Below are 12,190 nucleotides of genomic sequence, written 5' to 3' on the forward strand. Positions count from 1 at the left end.
TCCCTCCCTCCCTTCCCCGAGGTTCTTTTTTTTTTTTTTTTTTTTTTTTTTGATTGTGATTAAATGATTACATAATTTCAAAGTCACAAGTTCATTCTAACTTCCCTGGAGCAAATTGTCTACCACAGTCTGTAATATATAACAGTGTTCACATGTTATATACCATATTTGTGATCAGCAGCATGAGGATATTTAGTAGTGGTTCAACCAGATGAGCGGGAGTTCTTTGTTTCTTAAGTCCTGTTAGTTTTGTCGTATCACTAACATTTTGGATTTAGCATCCACTTATGAGGGAGACCATGTACCGTTTGTCTCTTCGTTCTTGGCTTACCTCGCTCAACATGATTCCTTCTAGCTCCATCCATTTCCCTGCAAATGCCATTATTTTGTCATTTCTAATGGCTGCATAATATTCCATTGTGTATAGATACCACAATTTTTGGATCCATTCATCTGTGGTGGGGCACCTAGGTTGTTTCCATATCCTAGCTATTGCGAACAGCGCTGCAATAAACATGGAGGTGCACGTGTCCTTGTATATTGGTTCCTGTTGTTCAGGGTAGATGCCTAGAAGTGGTATGACTGGGTCGTAAGGGAGGTCAATCTTTAGCTTTCTAAGGACCCTCCAGACTGCTTTCCAAAGTGGTTGTATAAGTGTACATTCCCACCAGCAGTGTAATAGGGTTCCTCTTTCTCCACATCCCCTCCAGCATTTGTCGTTGGCTGATTTGTGGATGTGGGACATTCTGACTGGGGTAAGGTGGTATCTCAGGGTTGTCTTTATTTGCATTTCCTTCACCACCAGGGATGATGAACATTTCCTCATGTGTTTCTTTGCCATTTTTATTTCTTCATTTGAGAAGTCCCTCTTTAGTTCCCTTGCCCATTTAGTAATTGGTTTGTTAGGTTTGGGAGGGATTAGTTTCTTGAGTTCCCTGTATATACAGGATGTTAACCCCTTGTCTGATATATTGCTGGTAAATATTTTTTCCCAATTAGTTGGTTGTCTTTCTAGCTTAGTTGCGATAGATTTAGCTGTGCAGAAGCTTTTTATTTTAAGGTAGTCCCATTTGTCGAGTCTCTCTCCAACTTGTTGTGACCCTGGGACTCTGTTCAGGAAGTTCCTTCCTGTGCCTATTAGTTCAAGTGTCTCTCCTACTCTGTCCTGCAGTAGTTTCAGAGATTCAGGTTTAATGTTAAGGTCTTTAATCCATTTTGAGTTGATGTTGGTGCATGGTGATAGGCTGGGGTCCACTTTTAGTTTTCTGCATGTGGCTGCCCAGTTTTCCCAGCACCAGCGGTTGAAGAGGCTGTGTTTCTTCCATTGTATGTCTTTGGCTCCTTTGTCGAATATCAGCTGGCTGTAGGCCTGTGGATTTATATCTGGATCTTCTATTCTGTTCCATTGGTCTTCGGGTCTGTTTTTGTGCCAGTACCATGCTGTCTTTGTGATTATAGCTCTGTAGTAGAGTTTGAAGTTCGGCATGGATAGCCCTCCCATATTGTCTTTATCCCCTAGAATTGTTTTGGCTATTCTAGGTCTTTTGTTGTTCCATATAAATTTTTGGACTGTTTTCTGTATTTCAGTGATGTACGTCATTGGGATTTTAATAGGAATTGCATTGAATTTGTATATTAATTTTGGAAGTATCACCATCTTTACTATATTAAGTCGGCCTATCCAGGAGCATGGGAGGTCTTTCCATTTCCTAGTGTCTTCTGCAATTTCTTTCTTTAACTTTTTATAGTTCTCATTAAATAGTTCTTTTACATCTTTGGTTAGGTTAATTCCTAAATATTTTATTTTTTGGGAGGTTATTGTGAATGGGGTTGCTCCCTTTATTTCCCTCTCTTCCTGTGCGTTATCAGTATATAGGAAGGCAACTGATTTTTGTGGGTTTATTTTGTATCCTGCTATTTTGCCGAAGTGACTTATGATTTCTAAAAGTTTGGGGATGGAGTTTTTGGGATCGTGGAGGTATAGTATCATGTCGTCTGCAAAAAGGGATAGTTTCACTTCTTCTTTCCCTATGCGGATCCCTTTAATGTCTTTTTCTTGCCTTATTGCCCTGGCTAAGGGTTCTAGGACTATGTTGAAGAGGAGTGGAGACAGTGGACATCCTTGCCTTGTTCCTGTTTTTAGGAGGATTGGTTGTAGCTTTTCCCCATTAAGTATAATATTGGCTATTGGTCTGTCATAAATGGCTTTTATTGTTTTTAGAAATGTTCCTTCTATTCCTATTTTCTCCAGAGCTTTTAGCATGAATGAATGTTGAATTTTATCAAAGGCCTTTTCTGCATCTGTGGCGATAATCATGTGATTCTTGACCTTGGCTCTGTTGATATGCTGGATTACATTTATTGACTTACGTATGTTAAACCATCCCTGTGTCTCTGGGATGAAGCCTACCTGATCATAGTGTATTATTTTTTTTATGTGTTTCTGGATTCTGTTAGCTAGAATCTTGTTAAGGATCTTTGCATCTGTGTTCATCAAGGAGATTGGCCTGTAATTCTCCTTTTTGGTTGGGTCTTTGCCTGGTTTGGGGATGAGTGTGATATTGGCTTCGTAGAATGAGTTTGGGATAGCTCCCTCCTTCTCTGTTTCTCTGAAGAGCTTGAGGAGTATGGGTATTAGTTCTTCTTTAAAGGTCTTATAGAATTCTGCTGTGAATCCATCTGGTCCTGGGCTTTTTTTTGTTGGAAGACTTTTGATAGCTTCCTGTATCTCATTATAGGATATTGGCTTATTTAATTGGTTAACTTCTTCTTTGCTCAGTTTGGGTAACTTGTATTTCTCTAAAAATGCATCCATTTCCGCCAGATTTTCTTCCTTTAGAGAGTATAGCTTTTGAAAGTAGTCTGTTAGAATTGTTTGGATATCTTGGGTACGTGTTGTGATGTTTCCCGTGGCATCCCTAATCCTATTAATATGGGTTTCCTCTCTTCTTTTTTTAATTAATCTTGCCAACGGGCCATCAATTTTGTTTATTTTTTCAAAGAACCAGCTTTTTGTTTGGTTTATTTTGGTTATGGTTTTCTGATTTTCTAATTGGTTAATCTCTGCTCTCAATTTGGTTATCTGGCTTCGTCTAGTAGCTTTAGGTCCCATTTTTTCTTGTTTTTCTAGCTGTTTTAGTTGCAACATGAGATTATTTACTTGGTCTGTCTCCATTCTCTTGATGTGGGCACTGAGGGCAATAAATTTGCCCCTCAGGACTGCTTTTGCTGTGTCCCACAAGTTTCTTTGTGAGGTGTTTTCATTTTCATTGAGTTCTAGGAAATGCTTTATTTCTTCTCTGATCTCTTCTGTTACCCAGGCCTTGTTAAGGAGTGTGCTGTTCAATTTCCATGTATTAGAGAAATTTCTGCGGTATGCTTTGTTATTGAGAGCTAGCTTGATTCCACTGTGGTCAGATAGGATACAGGGGATTATGTCGATCCCTTTGTATTTGCTTAAGTTCCTTGAATGAACTATGATATGGTCTATTTTGGAGAAAGTTCCATGAGCTGCTGAGAAGAATGTGTACTGTGTTGTTTTAGGGTGAAATACTCGGTAGATGTCAGTTAATTCCGCTTGAAGTATGGCCTCACTTAATTCGGTAGCTTCTTTGCCAATCCTCTGGTTGGTAGACCTGTCCTTTGGTGAGAGTGGCGTGTTAAAGTCTCCTAGTATTATCGTATTGGGATCTATTTTATTCTGTAAGTTTGAGAGCATTTGTTTAACATATCTGGGTGCACCGATATTTGGGGCATATAAGTTGATGATGGTTATATCCTCCTCTTGGATTGTTCCCTTTATTAATATGTAATGTCCGTCCTTGTCTTTCTGTACTGATTTTAATGAAAAGTTTATTTTGTCAGATATCAGGATAGCTACACCTGCTTTCTTATTGGGGGAATTTGATTGGTAGATCCTTTTCCACCCCTTCACTCTGAGTTTGTTTGTATGTTTGGCTGAGAGGTGGGTCTCCTGAAGGCAACAGATGGATGGGTCTTGTTTTCTGATCCAGTCCTCAGTTCGTTTTCTTTTAATTGGCGAATTCAGCCCATTTATATTAAGAGAAAGTATAGAGAGATGCATTGTTGTCCCTGCCATTCCGTTTTCCTAAGTTTTTCTTCTTTCCTTTCCTCCTGTGCTTGCTCAGTTAGACTTTGAGTAATGCCTGTTTGGGGCAGGTCCCAGTTCCTGGTTGCTTTCTTCAGGTTGTGTCCCCCCTCTTAGAATTCTTTGTAATGCTGGCTTAATGTTTATGTATTCATTTAGTTTTTCTTTGCTATTAAAAGTTTTCAGTTCTCCATCGAATGTGAATGCTAGCTTTGCCGGGTATATCAGTCTGGGTTGGCAGTTATTGGCTCTCAGGGCTCGTATGGTGCTTTCCCAGGCTTTTCTTGCATTCATTGTTTGTGTGGAGAGATCTGCAGTGATTCTAATTTTTTTCCCGTTGTAGTATAGCTCCTTCTTCATTTTTGCTGCATGCAGGATTGTTTCCTTATTATTCAGATCCATCATTGTTACTATTATGTGCCTAGAAGTGTTTCTCCTGGGATCTTGCTTGTTGGGTGTTCGATAAGCTTTTGTGATGTAGTTAAGATGGTCGTTTTTGAGGTGGGGAAAATTTTCATTGACTATCTTGTTAAATAGGTGTTGCATTCCCTTGCTCTGGAATTCCTCACCTTCGTCCACTCCGATTATGCGAAGGTTAAATTTTTTAGCATTATCTGCTTGCTCTTGAATTTCCCTTTGGTTTAATTTGAGTGATTTTTCCATATCTGTCACTTTTTGGTCCAGTTGGTGTATTCTGTCTTCTGTATCTGACACTCTACCTTCCATTTCATTCACTCTGTTGACCGTGGCTTCTATTGTGGTTTGCATGATGGAAATGGATCCCTTTATGGATTCAATGTTGGTTCTCAGAGTACTGATCTCACCTCTCAATGAGGTGATATCAGTATGCATTACCTCTAATTTGGCGTTTATCTCACTTCTTACTGAGGTTTGTGCAGCTTCTATTTTTGCATCCAATTTTTGTTTGATATCCTGTATATCTTTTGATAGTTCATCCTTGTGCTCTTTCAATTTCTGATCCATTTCTCGCTTTATTTCTTGAGTCATTGCCTCCAGCAACCCTTGGATGTAGTTTTTGTCTTCCATTCCTGCTTTGCTCCCACTGGGGCTCTCCCCTGCGTGGCTGCTGGCTTTTGAGGTGAGCTTGCTGTCCTGGGTAGTGGTAAACCTTGTGATTTTTCTCTGTGATTTTCGCATGGGGGTTCAGGAGACTGCTCTTCAATCTTGTTTTGGTGTGTCTGTCTTTGCTTGGTTGCTGATTCTCTATTGGTAGAGAGAGTCTGTGTCTGATCTGGATTCTGTTGGGAGCCTATTTCCAGCTGCTATTCACTTAGGATTCTCAGCTCTCTGCTGTAGCAATTCCCGCCTTTGGAAGGGTTGAGCAGCCTAGACTGCTTGTGTTTGCTCCTGCGGGTGCTCTTGGGAAGATCAGATGCTCTGGATGCACTCTCCCAAATACTGGAGTCTGCTATGGGCTCCTGATGTGTTTTTGTTTGTTTTGGGCTGGTTGTGGGCTTGAACTCTAGGTTTGGGTGCTGTCCCTCAGCTCTTCAGCTCAGGGCTGGCACCCTACCATTTGAGCCACAGCCCCACTTCTGACCCTTTTTGCTTTGTTCAGGCGCCGGTCCCCTGGCCTGGTTCCGGCCCCAGCCTGGAGCGCGCTCGTTAGGCCTGTGCTAATGTGTATACCACCTTGGTTATGCAGCCTGGAGGACACAGTTCAAATTTCTTCTACTGTTGGTAGTCTTGACCCAGGGGCACTGTTCCTGGCTTGAGCATTTAAGCTCCCTTCCCAGGGCGCTCTTGCTCTGGCCTGGCCAGCAGAGTGTGCTCCACCGGCTGGTGGGGCTCTCGAACAGTTCCCAGTTTTAGTGGGTCCTGTGGTCCGGGTGTTGGGGTAGGGAGTCTAGGTCAGGGTCTGGGGATTCCCTCCAGCTCTGGTCTCCCTTGATGGATTCCCTGTCCCCTGATGGGTACTCACCCTGTAGGTCGTCAGTTGTTGTTGCAGTCCGTCAGTTGTTGTTGCAGTCCAAGTTCAGTTGGGGTGGTTGCGGGCTGGGTTGGGCGGCCCCCCGCCGGGTCGTTGCGATCGCGACAGGTCCCTTTGTGGCGCTGCTGGTGCCGGGCGGCTTTGGCGGGATGGAGCCTCTCCACTCCGGTGGAGAGTGATGGGTGGGGTGGGATCCTCCTGGAGACTCCCGGCTGGTAGGTTTCTCTGTTCCTGGCGATCCGCTGTTCTGCAATCCGGTACCTGGTGATCTGCAAGCAGCCCCCTGTGTCTCTGTGGCTCCGGCAGCCCCCGCCGGGCCGGCTGGCCGGCGGCTTGGCGCACTGCCGCGCGGCCAGTAAAGGTTGGGGGAGGGGTCTTCGCTCTTCTCTGTTCTGAAATTCTTCTTTTCCTCTCTTTCTTTTTTTGTTATTTTCCACCTCTGGTTTTTCTCTGAGTGTTCGTCTTTTTGTTGTTGTCGGTCTCTTGGGGAGATTAAAGGTTGGAACTCGAACTCTCTTTTTGGTTGGAGAGAGCTGTGGCGTTTCCCTACTGCCCCGTCGCCATCTTGGTCAGGTCCTGAGCAAGGTTTTTGTGTTTTGTTTTGTTTTTTAAATGAGAAATAATATTTTTTTTAAGTGTAGGCTTTCTTTCCCTTTTCTTTTTCTGGGTATTGCTGGCTATCAAACCTAGGGCCTTGTGCATGTCAGGCAAGTGTTTATCACTGAACTATGTTCATGGTCAAATTTTTTTTTTTTTTTGGTCAGTTGTGGGGCTTGAACTTACGGCCTGGGCGCTGTCCCTGCACTCTTCAGCTCAAGGCGAGTGCTCTACTGATTGAGCCACAGCACCACTTCCAGTTTTCTAGTGATTTATTGGAGATAAGAGTCTCATGGATTGTACTGCCCTGGCTGGCTTTGAACCGTGATCCTCAGATCTCAGCCTCCTGAGTAGCTAGGATTATAGGCGTGAGCCACTGGAGCCCGGCTCCTAGTCAGTGGTTTTTAAATAGTCTTCATGTAGCCTAGGCTGGCCTCATAAGTGAGATCCTTTTTTTGTAGTACAAGGGATTGAACTCAGGGCTTCACACATGGCTAGGCTAGCGCTCCACTGCTTGAGCTGGGCCTCTTATTTGGTTTGCTGGCACTGTGGCTTGAACTCAGGGCCAATGCTTGCCAGGCGTACTCTGTCACATGCGCCACACTCTATTCCTTTTTTTTTGATAGGGCATTTCCTGGTCTGTGCTCCTTCTTCCTACCCATGGTCTCCCACAGAGCTGGGGCTGAAGATACATGCCAGTATGTTCCATCTATTAGTTGATATTGACTCACCAACTTTTTGCCCTGCTGATTTTGAACTACCATCCTTCTGATCTCTGTCTCTTGTGAAGCTGGGGTTATAGGCATGAGCCACCACAGCCATTTTATATTTTATTTTTGAGATAGTCTCTCAATAACTTCTTCTGAGAGTGCTAGCCTTGAGCTGAAGAGCTGAGGGACAACGCCTAAGCCCAGAGTTCAGGCCCCTCGACCAGACCCTAAATAAATAAATAACTTCTTCTGAGCTGGTTTAGAACTTGTGATCTTCCTACCTCTAACCCTCCACACCTCCCTCCCCCCAAGTAGCTGGGATTACAGATAGTACCACTATACTCAGCTAATCACTCCCTTTTTTTCTTTTTCTTTTTTTAAGCTTGGGAACCAATTTCATTGTTTCCTTTCTGTTATTCTCAATAGAATTTTTTTTTGTCTTCTACATCCCTTATCATATGAAAAAAAAAATGAGAATGTGATTTTTCTATACCTCACCACCAGCTTTATGACCTTTAGGAAGCACACTGATTTTATATCTGTGAAAAATACATAGTCATTCTCTCTCTCATTTCATAGGGAATATCCACCTATCACTTCAGATCAACAAAGACAACTCTACAAGAGAAGTTTTGACACTGGCCTGCATGAATACAAGAGTTTACAAGCAGAACTTGATGAGGTCAATAAGGAACTCTCTCGACTTGATAAAGAATTAGATGACTATAGAGAAGAGAGTGAAGACTACATGGTAAATTCAAGCCTAATGTTTATGTATAGAATCTGATTTTTTTTTTGGTGGGGGGGTCAGTTGTGGGGCTTGAACTAGATTTTTTTTTTTTTAATGCCAGTACTGGAACTTGAACTCAAGGCTTCCTCTCTTGCTTAGCTTTTCCCATTCAAGACTGACACTCAGCCAGGTGCTGGTGGCTCATGCCTGTAATCCTAGCTACTCAGGAGGCTGAGATCTGAGGATGGAAGTTCAAAGCAAGCCCAGGCAGGAAAGTCCGTGAGACTCTTATTTCCAATAAATAGAAAACCAGAAGTGGTTGTGGCTCAAGTGGTAGAGCACTCGCCTTGAGCTGAAGAGTGCAGGAATAGTGCCCAAGCCCAGAATTCAAGCCCCATGACCAACCAAAAAAAAAAAAAGGCTGACACTCTACCTCTTGAGCCAAGGCTCCATTTCCTGCTTTTAATGGTTAATTAGAGATAAGAGGCTTCAGGAGGGCTGTGAAGGTGGCTCAGTGGTAGAGCACTTGCCTGGCATGCATGAGGCCCTGGGTTCGATTCCTCAGCACCACATAAGCAAAGAAGAAAAACTGGAAGTGGTGCTGTGGCTCAAGTGGTAGAGTGCTAGCCATGAGCTGAAGAGCTGAAGGACAGTGCCCAGGCCCAGAGTTCAGGCTCCATGACCGGACCAAAAAAAAATAAATAAATAAAAATAAATTAATTAATTAAAAAAAAGAGGTTTCAGGACTTGTCTGCCAGAACTCAGCCCCCTCAGTTGCTAGGATTACAGACATGAGCCATCTGTATTGTTCTGTATTGTTCAGTTAACATTTATAGATCACTTACTGTATTTTTTATAATATAGTAGTGCCATAGACAAAACCTGTGTCCCTCTTCCCAGAGTTTGTATTCTAGGAACATGATATCTAAGTAACTGTCAGTGCCAAAGTGACTGAAGGTGTATAGCAGTAAGTGTGGAAAGCCCTATGTAACTAGATCTTTAGAGAACAAATACTATCTGAAGAATTTAGGCAAGGTTGCACTCAGAAGTGGTGGCTAAAAATTTTCCACATAGAAGGGGATGGGTGCAGGATTATAGCCATAAGGAAAACTTGATAGAAATCTTGTATTAACATGCCTAATTTTTTTTTTTTTTTTGCCAGTCTTGATGCTTGAACTTAGGGCCACTGTCCCTGAGCTTCTTTTTGTTTTGTTTTGCTGAAGGCTAGCTCTTAAGCCACAGCACCATTTATGGCTTTTTCTGTTTATGTGGTATTGAGAAATTAAACCCAGAGCCTCATGCATGCTAGCCAAGTACTCTACCACTAAGCCATATTCCCAGTTAATATACCTAATTTTTTAAAGGAATTGTCACTGGTAGGTAATGAAACTTGAAAGGTAGGAAACCACATTAGTAACTAGTTAGTGGGGAGGAATGGAGGTATTGATCAGTGGTATGTGGACTGCCTAGAATGTTCAAGCCCTGGGTTTGATCCTCAGTCTCTTTGGACCCCCCCAAAAAACAAACAACATACAGGTAGGAGTTAATTGGTAGCTCAGATCACGGCTTGCTTTTTTTTTTTTTTTTAAACGTGAGGCTTGAATTTAGGGCCTGAACACTGTCCCCGAGCTCTTTTGTTCAAGGCTAGCTCTCTACCATTTTGAGCCACAGCTCTACTTTTGGTTTTCTGATAGTTAATTGGAGATCAGAGTCTCCTGGACTTTCCTACCCACCCTGGCTTCTAACCTTAATCTTTAGATCTCAACCTCCTGAGTAGGTAGGATTACAGGAGTGAGCTACCAGAGAGCCTGACTCAAGTGCCCAACTAAACATGTCCTTGTCTATTTCTCATTAACAGGCTGCTGCTGATGAATACAATAGATTGAAGCAAGTAAAAAGAGTAAGTATCCTGGATTATAAAATGCTTTATTTAATCTTTACTGTGACTTTGAATATTCTAGAGATGGACATGGTTATAGAAAAAAAAGATACCCCCCCCCTTTTTTTTTTTTTGGTCAGTCGTGGGGCTTAAACTCAGGGCCTGAACTATCCCTGAACTCTTTTGCTCAAGGCTAGTGCTCTACTACTTGGAGCCACAGCACCACTTCCAGGTTTTATTTTGTTTGTTGGTCATGGGACTTGAACTTAGCCTGAGCGCTGTCGCTGAGCTCTTCGGCTCAAGGCAAGAGCTCTACCACTTGAGCCACAGGGCCACTTCTGGTTTTCTGGTGGTTTTATTGGAGATAAGAGTCTCAAGGACCTTTCCTGCCTGGGCTGGCTTTGAACTTCCATCCTCAGATCTCAGCCTCCTGAGTAGCAAGGTTTACAGGCGTGAGCCACCAGGGCCCCGCTACATTTGAGCCCATTTTTGGGGGGGATCCGGTCATGGGGCCTGAACTCTGGGCCTGGGCACTGTCCCTCAGCTCTTCAGCTCAAGGCTAGCACTCTACTACTTGAGCCACAGCGCCACTTCCGGCTTTTTTTTCTTTTTGCTTATGTGGTGCTGAGGAATCAAACCCAGGGCTTCAGGCATGCAGGGCAAGCGCTCTACCACTGATCCACCTTCCCAGCCCATGAGCCCATTTTTTAAACATTTTTTTATTATTATTTTCTTTTTTTTTTTTTTTTGGTCCAGTCGTGGGGCCTGAACTCTGGGCCTGGGTGCTGTCCCTCAGCATTTCAGCTCAAGGCTAGCACTCTACCACTTGAGCCACAGCGCCACTTCTGGCTTTTTTCTTTTTGCTTATGTGGTGCTGAGGAATCGAACCCAGGGCCTCATGCATGCAAGGCAAGCACTCTACCACTGAACTACCTTCCCAGCCCCTTTATTATTATTTTCTTTAAATAGTTGTACAAATAAATTCCTATTCTACAAAACAGTATATGAATACAAGGTGTCTGATAACATTGAGTCCATTTTTGAGAGTCCTTGACAATTCCACCCATTACTCCCCTCCATTTTTCCACACCCCCCCCCCTTCTCTAGTAGATTATAGATGGAATCATACACTATGTATTTTGTTTGTGGTTTTCTTTGCTCAGTGTTGTGTTTGTGAGAACCATGCTTGTTTGGGCTTGTAATTGTGGTCCATTTATTTTTATTACTGTTGCAGTGTTAGATCTTATGATTAAAACCTCTCTCAATCCCTGGTCCGTACAGAGTGAACATGCTTTTGGCTTTGACGTGTAATGTATTTTATAGTGTGCACACACTAGAATGGTGTCGGGTTAGGAAGGAATTGCATGATGGCCTAGCAGATGTCCCAACTTAGTAGATTCTGGCACACAGCTTTCCAGGAAGGTTGTGCCTCTGAACAACTCAGCCTCTGCCACTCTATGACCTTGTAGGCACTTGGCATTATGAGGCATTCATGACCTAATTTATTCAAAGACATTGTATTAAAACTTTATTTATTGTCAGCTGTGGGGCTTGAACTCCGGGCTTGCATGCTGTCTCTTTTTGCTCAAGGCTAGCCACAGTACCACTTCAGTTTTCTGGTGGTTAATTGGAGTGTTATAGACTTTCCTACGCAGGCTGTCTTTGAACTGTGATCCTCATATTTCATCCTGCTCAGTAGCTAGGATTACAAGCATGAGCCACTAATACCTGGCTTGTTTTAAAACTAAAATTACTAGCATCATTGTTTTATTCTATCTTATAATTTTGTGCTAGTGCTGGGGCTTAAACTAAGGGCCTCTCATTCTCTCTTAGCTTGTCCATTCTAGGCTGGTGCACTATTTGAGCCATGCCTCTAGTTCCATTTTGTTTTTTCAGGTTAGTTGGAGATAAGCTTTAGGTAGCTAAGATTACAGGTATGAGCTATCGGCACCCACTCACATCAAGGTTTGTTTTTGTTTGTTGGTCATGGGGCTTGAACTCTGGGCCTGGGAGCTGTCCCTTAGCTCTTCAGCTCAAGGCTAGCACTCTACCACTTGAGCCACAACAGCCACTTCCAGTTTTCTGAGTGGTTTATTAGAGATAAGAGTCTCACAGACTTTTCCTTCTCCTTTTCCTTCTCCGGCTGGCTTTGAACCACTATCCTCAGATCTCAGCCTCCTGAGTAGCTAGGATTATAGGCGTGACCCACCAGTGC

General features: G+C 43.1%; 1 protein-coding gene across 2 annotated transcripts in view; it reads left to right on the top strand.

Annotated features, from left to right (window-relative positions):
* The window catches only part of Ocln (occludin), a 64,202-nt gene that overhangs the window by 50,300 nt on the left and 1,712 nt on the right, over window positions 1-12,190 (top strand). For both annotated transcript variants that reach the window (XM_042691107.1, XM_042691106.1), the window contains exons 7-8: window positions 7,946-8,117; window positions 9,955-9,996. In XM_042691107.1, the coding sequence (XP_042547041.1) occupies window positions 7,946-8,117; window positions 9,955-9,996 (214 nt within the window). The remainder of the gene's footprint in view (window positions 1-7,945; window positions 8,118-9,954; window positions 9,997-12,190) is intronic.

This window comes from Dipodomys spectabilis, unplaced genomic scaffold (genome assembly GCF_019054845.1).
Source record: "Dipodomys spectabilis isolate Male_0828 unplaced genomic scaffold, ASM1905484v1 ptg000140l, whole genome shotgun sequence".
In the NCBI taxonomy this organism is placed as follows: Eukaryota; Metazoa; Chordata; class Mammalia; order Rodentia; family Heteromyidae; genus Dipodomys; species Dipodomys spectabilis.